Below are 8198 nucleotides of genomic sequence, written 5' to 3'. Positions count from 1 at the left end.
CCCATACAAACACCACCACCACCAATCTCACCACCACCACCAGTCTCACCACCACCACCATCACCACCACCACCACCATCACCACTCCCACCACCACCACCACCAAACACATTCAAAGTCCAGAACGAAACAATCTACTGTCATTCCTACACAAAAATAAATAACCATAAGAAACACTCGAGAGATACACCTTGCATAGATTGGAAAGCCTTTGCAGATAAACCTTCGACTGTTGCAATATTAGAATGACATTACCACAGATTCTGAAGGAAGAGAAACACTCAGTAGACACACTATAGTCTATCGACCCTAACTTGAGCCTTTAGGCGCGGCTCAGGGAGACCGCGCTTCTGCCACATCATTCTCTCTCTCTCTCTCTCTCTCTCTCTCTCTCTCTCTCTCTCTCTCTCTCTCTCTCTCTCTCTCTCTCATTTACGTTATATATAATCTCTTTTGCTTGGCTGTGTAATTATGTCAGGCACCATCGAAGCAAAAAAAAAAAAGTGACATTTGGAAGCAATGGAATACCTGTGCAATTAATGAGAGAGAGAGAGAGAGAGAGAGAGAGAGAGAGAGAGAGAGAGAGAGAGAGAGAAAGTGTTAGGGCAAGGATATTTACTCATAATGAAACTCTCGCACCTCCTCTGCCCTTCGCTGTATTAAGAGAGCGCTTGTCTTTCACAGAGTAGGACACACGCAGAGCCATAGATTAGGTGAGGGCGGCCATCTTCATCACAGGCGCCATGTTGTTACACACAGAGCCGCGCGAAATTCAAATTGAAGCTGGTACAAGTGTGTGGTTTACGCGCTCGAGGCACTACATGTTCGAGATCCTCAACAGACCTAAAGCACACACACACACACACACACACACACACACACACACACACACACACACACACACACACACACACACACACAAAAAAAAAAAAAAGTATCATTATCAATTTGAATTTCGCGCGCATGTGATGAGAAATTGGCCAAACTCTCCCACGCCCTGGCTCTGCTGGACACATATAGCAACGTTGCCAGATTGTCGTACGCAGCCGATTATATTTCCCGACTTCTTTTTTTTTTTACAGCATAGGAGACAGCACAAGGGCACAAAAAAGGAAACAATAAAAAAGCCCTCTAAACTGTCTTCTGGGCCCCAATAACGAAACTCATTTATAGTTATCGTTAAAAGAGTTAGATCCTGATGTTTCTTGGCAATACTTAGGCGTCAGAAACCGGTAAATACTGTGCTCTGAGTACGATGACCTGGCAACGGTGACATGTAATACACCTATACAGAAAATAATCATACACATATCAAATACACTTCACACTACTACTACTGTACATGACATAATACATATAATACACACATCCAATGCTGTCTCTACACGTAACAATAGGCTATAAAGAAAGGGCTATACATCCTCTGCTGGACACAATCTTCACATACAATCCATACAGAGATATCGAGTAGTACATCACATCAGAGCCGTAGAATTGGAGAGTGTGGTCAGCTTCGTTCAGGCGCCATATTGATACCGAATAAGAGAGGAAGAAATTTATGAATAAAAGAATAGAAGAGGAAAAGGAAGAGAAATAAGAGACGAAGGAAAGAATTAGAAAAAAATAAGAGAGAGGGAAGAGGGAAGAACTGAATTAATGAACAAGACGAGGAAAAAAGGGAGAGGAATCAGAGAGGAAGGAAGGAATTAATGAAAAAGAAGAAGAGGAGAAAAGGAAAAGGAATGAGAGAAGAAGAAAGGGAGAGGAATGAAGGAGCGTCGGAACCCAAAGGAGTCGTGTGCGGAACAAGAAGAGCGAGAACAACAAGAAAAAGGAGAACAAGAACAAAAATAACAAGAATAATTTGAAGAACACGACACAACACAACACAACACACACACACACACACACACACACACACACAGTCACACCCTCACACCCACACTCAAGCCGGTAACATCTACTTAAGCACAGCAGACCATAAAATCATGCACGGACCAGCAGGCGGGCGGGCGTACTAGGGGCCGTGTGGAGCTTGAAGAAGTAGACGGGACAGCAGGGCAGCAGCGGGGCACAGCAGAAGCAGGAGCAGAGAGGGGGCGGTACCAGGGGCGGTGTTGCACAAGTCCCCTCGACAGAAGCATATAAACACCTGCCGAAGGAGAACACGGAGAAGGGCGCGTCGTTAAGAAGGTAAAGGCTAGGGGCATACGGTATAGCTGCGCGTGGTCTCGGTGCTCATCTCCGTGGCATTAAATTAGAAAAGACGTGATGGTGGTGCTTCTTTGGAGAGAGAGAGAGAGAGAGAGAGAGAGAGAGAGAGAGAGAGAGAGAGAGAGAGAGAGAGAGAGAGAGAGAGAGATTTACATAGATTTACATAGAAAATCAGACCACACAGACCCCATGGTCCAGACTTGGTGGTCTGTCCTTAAACCTAAGTGATTTTACATTAATCAGAAGACTCCAAAACGTTGCATTTCTACTCTAGTTGATATTAAGTTGAAGGAAGTGACGGTCGAGCTTATTTTTGAAGGAGTCAATCGTGTTACACTGGACCACTGACGGTGGAAGCTTATTCCATTCTCGCACTACAACGTTGGTGAAGAAAAATTTGGTGCAGTCTGAATTTACTTGTCTACATCTGAGTTTTACGCCATTGTTCCTCGTGCGCAAAGTGTCATCGATCATAAACAATGTTGATCTGTCTACATTCGTGAAACCATTAAGTATTTTAAAACATTCAATCAGTTTTCCTCGGAGGCGACGTTTCTCAAGAGAGAACATGTTAAGGGTAGAAAGCCTTTCTTCGTAGGATTTGTTGCGCAAGGAAGGGATAATTTTCGTTGCCCGACGCTGAACACCTTCTAATTTAGCAATATCCTTTGCATGGTGGGGAGACCAAAACTGTACCGCATATTCCAAGTGGGGTCTGACTAAACTGTTGTAGAGCGGGAGTATTACATCTTTATTCTTGAATACAAAGTTTCTTTTAATGAAGCCCAACATTCTGTTCGCTTTATTTGCTGCATCGATGCATTGCTGTGAGAATTTGAGGTTTGACGCGATTTTGACCCCCAAGTCTTTGACGCATTGAACGCTTTTGAGTTTAACGCCGCGCATTTCGTATTCGAACTTCTTATTCCTCGTTCCAACTTGAAGGACCTGGCACTTGTTTACGTTAAAGGGCATCTCCCATCTATCCGACCAAGCTGAAATTTTGTGCAAATCCTCTTGGAGGCTTTGCCTGTCTTCGTCAGTGAGAACCGAGTTGCCAATCTTTGTGTCGTCTGCAAATTTACTAATGCGGTTATTGAGAGAGAGAGAGAGAGAGAGAGAGAGAGAGAGACACACACATATATATATAAGAAAAAAGGCGAGAAAATTTACCGTGTTTTGTGCTGAAACAAATAAATTTACAATAATAAGAACAACAAAAATAACAACAACAACAAAAATAAAAATAATAATAATAATAATAATAATGATAATAATAATAATAATGATAACAATAATATTATATAACAACAACAACAACAGTGCGGGGAGTCAAGGTCACAAGGGGTCACGCAGCCTCACCTTCTTGACCCCGATGAGCGCCTCGGAGCACCGCTGGATGCCATCCGGCGGCGACCTCTGCAGGCACTGACGCTCCGTGGCCAGGTCATGGTCTTGGGGGCGGGGGAGGGGCGAGGCAAGAGTTAGGCAATTGCGAGCAAAGAATATCTATCATATATCTATCTGTCTATATATCCATCTATCTATCTATTTAACTCATTCAATCAGTCAATCTATTTATATATCTATTATTATTTGTCACTCAAGCATTCAATCAATCTATCTATCTATCTATTAGCAGCAGTGGTAGTAGTAGTAGTATTAGTAGTAGTAGTAGTAGTAGTAGTAGTAGTAGTAGTAGTAGTAGTAGTAGTAGTAGTAGTAGTAGCAGCAGTAGTAGTAGTAGTAGTAGTAGTAGTAGTAGTAGTAGTAGTAGTAGTAGTAGTAGTAGTAGTAGTAGTAGTAGTAGTAGTAGTAGTAGTAGTAGTAGTAGTAGTAGTAGTAGTAGTAGTAGTAGTAGTAGTAGTAGTAGTAGTAGTAGTAGTAGTAGTAGTAGTAGCAGCAGCAGCAGCAGCAGCAGCAGCAGCAGCAGCAGTAGTAGCAGCAGTAGTGGTAGTAGTAGTAGTAGTAGTTGTCATAGTTGGGCACGATAACATAAAACTTTATTCCCGATAACCGATAACTGATAATGGAAAACCTTATCGGTGATAACCGATATTCGTTAACTGGAGACACAAATATAGGCGATAACCGATAACCAATACCCGATGTAAATTCACAATTCTAATACTAGCTAGCGATAAGTCCGATAGGCGAAAACGATACTATATTGATATTTCAGTTAAAAAAAACATAGATGAATTCAAATTTTCATTATCTGTATTTTAGAAAACTTACAAAACCTGAGAACCACACGTTGACACGTATCAATGGACGGTAATACTAGAAACGCCTGAACCGTGTTCTGTTATTTGGCGTCCCCACCGTCAAAAGCTGGCGCTTTTGATTACAAACACTGGTCTCTCGTGAACTGCGCATGCTCAGACCAGCAAGCGTAGACCTGTACAGTCTCACAAAGCTTTTTAACCGTAATTAAGAGTTGCTGGAAGGCTGAATCAGACATACAGTACCACTACCACCATCCTCGCTGTTTCTAGAACGACACTGTACGAGTTGTATTTATATGTATAGAGTGTCGTTCCAGAAACAGCGAGGATGGTGGTACTGTATGTCTGATTCAGCCTTTCAGCAACTCTTAATTTGTTAAAATGCTTTGTGAGACTACGCTACTGGTCTGAGCATGCTGTTCCCGAGAGACCAGCTTTTGTAAACAAAAGCGCCAGCTTTTGACGATGGGACACCAAATAACACAACACCGGGTGACTTCAATACCATGGCATGCTAAAAAACGAATATGGAATATCAAATCTGAGGCTGTGAATAATCATTTTTGGGGAAAGTTAAATGATTTTTCTTTTTGATATACTGATTTTTGAGTCTAACATAAGAAATAACCAAGTGTTTTAATGTTGATGATCTAAGTATGAAATCTCTTCACCGAAGATATTTCATACACCGACGTTTTTCATACAACACCAGGCTCCCGGGCCACGCATGCGCAGTAGGGAGGAGACAACGTGGTTTTTTTTCTGAGGCGGAAAAAAGTAGCGATTATCGCTAGTTTGGTTACAAAAGTAACGAAGATACCGATATATATATATATATATATATATATATATATATATATATATATATATATATATATATATATATATATATATATATATATATATATATATTTAAATAAGTAGCGGGTGGTCGATAATCCGATTTTGTTATCAGCGATAAAGTATCGCGATAACTTATCGCGATAACGCCCAGCTATGGTAGTTGTAGTATTAGTAGTAGTAGAAGAAGTAGTAGTAGTAGTAGTAGTAGTAGTAGTAGTAGAAGTAGTAGTAGTAGTAGTAGTAGTAGTAGTAGTAGTAGTAATACATGCAAATAAAAGGTCTGTATATAATCGAAACACACACACACACACACACACACACACACACACAAACACACACACTCCGGCAGATCAATCGGTAGAGCGCCGCGCTGCAAGGCCTAACGGCCAAACAGGCGGCGGTTCGAGCCCAGCTCAGGCCGGATTCTTTCCGTTGACTAGGAGTGGTTACTGTACCCCCTTGAGCAAGGGGGATGGGGTGTGTGGTGTGTGAGGTCCTGGCAGTACCCAGAGATCGACGATAATGAGCACTTGCTCACGTCGGGAGGGTACCTGCTGGCGAAAGCGAGTCCACCTCGTGATCAGGCCGTGGTGAATTACACGCACACACACACACACACACACACACACACACACACACACACAAACACACACACGAACAAACACACACACACGTACCTTCACCGTCCTTCTTGCCTTCGATAATCTTGGAGCACCAGCCTGACGCACACGGCACGGCCTCCACGCCCTTGACAGGCCTGGTGGCGTTGAAAGACACGGGGTCCTTACAGTCTCCGAGACGACCCCGCGACCGACAGGAGTAACAGCGACGGACGAAGCCTGTCGAGGAAGGGAGGAATGACTGACCGGCTAACACGTACAGATAGATAGATGGACAGGTAGATAGATAGATAGGTAGGTAGATAGATGGTTGAGTGAAGAGATAGATAAGTAGATTGACAGAGATAGATTGATAGATAGATAGTTAGATGAATTGATAAATAGGTAGCGTACGTAGAAGAAGATGAAGAAGAAGAAAGAAAGATGTAAAGAGGAGAGCGAAGCAAAATAACAAAAATAGAGAATAACGGAACATTCTCTCTCTCTCTCTCTCTCTCTCTCTCTCTCTCTCTCTCTCTCTCTCTCTCTCTCTCTCTCTCTCTCTCTCTCTCTCTCTCGGCCTTGACAGATGGACTTTAAACTTTCACTTCCACCACCAACAGTCACATAGCCTACCCTCTTCGTCATAAACTAAGTAATTCTATATAAATGTATGTTTCTTGCAATACTAGAGGCTGTAGAGTGAGAAAGATACTAAAAACCTATGAAGATTGTGTGTGTGTGTGGGTGGGAAGGTGTGTGTGTGTGTGTGTGTGTGTGTGTGTGTGACAGACTTAAGACCAAACACACACACACACACACACACACACACACACACACACACCATGTTACTACTTAAAAATGAGGATGGACAAGTAGAATCATATAGAAAACTAGACAATTACATGCGATCTATAGAATACTGAAGGCGAAGAGTCAAATGAGTCTAAAACATGCTATATACGTGTGCTTGTGTGTGTGTGTGTGTGTGTGTGTGTGTGTGTGTGTGTGTGTGTGTGGCTGCCGGGCGTACGATCTAAGACCAACATATACCCAGACTATATACCAGTATCAAAGACGGCATAAAAGAGTCGATAATAACGGAGAAATATGTAAATAAGCTCATTCTTCAGGCTACGAGGCGGTGCAGTCTAAAATAACATCAAAATCCACATTCTCTCGACGCATTGAAGGCTCCTATGACGGCGATCATGCTTTTAGAACATCACACTTGCCGATCCCAGACTAAAAATAATCATACTAATGGAGTTTAATCATAGCAATAACCTAACTACCAATATGCTGATAAGTGTGAGGAGGAAATACCAGCACCAGGCAACATGTCACGGAGTACCTTGACGCCTGAACTTTTACTTGGACCATCCGTTACATACCTTACTTTGAGTTTATTTTGGGCTTTTGTTTACCTTCTGAGGACGCCAGGAGCAGGGCGAAGACTATGGCCAGCAGTAGATGCATAGCAGTGGTCATAGCAGCCATCGTAGCCGCTGTTATGGGGTGAGATATGAGGAGGTGTCGCGCGGATCACAGCATAACAGGGAGCTTCAGGGAATCACTGGCACTGGGTCTGGGTCTGGGTCTGGGACTGAGACTGGGAGAGCAGTGTTGCCAGATGCTATTGGCGAGCGTCAGCTGCGAAGGAGGAGGAAGATTTACATAGATTTACATAGAAAATCAGACCACGCAGACCCCATGGTCCAGACTAGGTGGTCTGTCCTTAAACCTAAGTGATTCTACATTAATCAGATGGCTCCAAAACGATGCATTTCAACTCTAGTTGATATTAAGTTGATGGAAGTGACGGTCGAGCTTGTTTTTGAAGGAGTCAATCGTGTTACACTGGACCACTGAAGGTGGGAGCTTATTCCATTCTCGCACTACAACGTTAGTGAAGAAAAATTTGGTGCAGTCTGAATTTACTTGCCTACATTTGAGTTTTACGCCATTGTTCCTCGTACGCAAAGTGTCATCGATCATAAACAATGTTGATCTGTCTACATTCGTGAAACCATTAAGTATTTTAAAACATTCGATCAGTTTTCCTCAGAGGCGACGTTTTTCAAGAGAGAACATGTTAAGGGTGGAAAGCCTTTCTTCGTAATATTTGTTGCGCAAGGAAGGGATCATTTTTGTTGCCCGACGCTGAACACCTAATTTAGCAATGTCCTTTGCATGGTGGGGAGACCAAAAGTGTACCGCATATTCCAAATGGGGTCTGACTAAACTATTGTAGAGTGGAAGTATTACATCTTTATTCATGAATAAAAAGTTTATTTTAATGAAGCCCAACATT

At 42.6% G+C, this 8198-nt stretch overlaps 1 protein-coding gene across 1 annotated transcript; it reads right to left on the bottom strand.

The window, feature by feature from the left end:
• Positions 1 to 640: 640 nt before the first annotated feature.
• Positions 641 to 7489, bottom strand: LOC126999238 (uncharacterized). Its single transcript, XM_050861624.1, has 4 exons — positions 7312 to 7489; positions 5963 to 6124; positions 3577 to 3668; positions 641 to 2152 (listed from the first exon to the last, which is right to left on the bottom strand). Exons 1-4 carry the CDS (start codon positions 7382 to 7384, stop codon positions 2018 to 2020), a joined length of 462 nt encoding a protein of 153 aa, XP_050717581.1. The 5' UTR covers positions 7385 to 7489; the 3' UTR covers positions 641 to 2017.
• Between the last annotated feature and the right edge of the window lie 709 nt (positions 7490 to 8198).

Source organism: Eriocheir sinensis, chromosome 16 (assembly GCF_024679095.1).
Source record: "Eriocheir sinensis breed Jianghai 21 chromosome 16, ASM2467909v1, whole genome shotgun sequence".
Taxonomy (NCBI): Eukaryota; Metazoa; Arthropoda; class Malacostraca; order Decapoda; family Varunidae; genus Eriocheir; species Eriocheir sinensis.
The sequence above is the reverse complement of the archived record's forward strand: the minus strand, read 5'-3'. Positions and strand labels throughout refer to the sequence as shown.

Bases quoted from the DNA above. Each gene is read 5' to 3' on its own strand.
- LOC126999238 (XM_050861624.1), bottom strand. From the start codon at position 7,384: ATGGCTGCTATGACCACTGCTATGCATCTACTGCTGGCCATAGTCTTC. The intron at 6,125-7,311 runs GTAAACAAAAGC...CTTCCTCGACAG, and splicing joins GCTCCTGGCGTCCTCAGAAG to GCTTCGTCCGTCGCTGTTAC. The intron at 2,153-3,576 runs GTGAGGCTGCGT...CTCCTTCGGCAG, and splicing joins CGCTCATCGGGGTCAAGAAG to GTGTTTATATGCTTCTGTCG.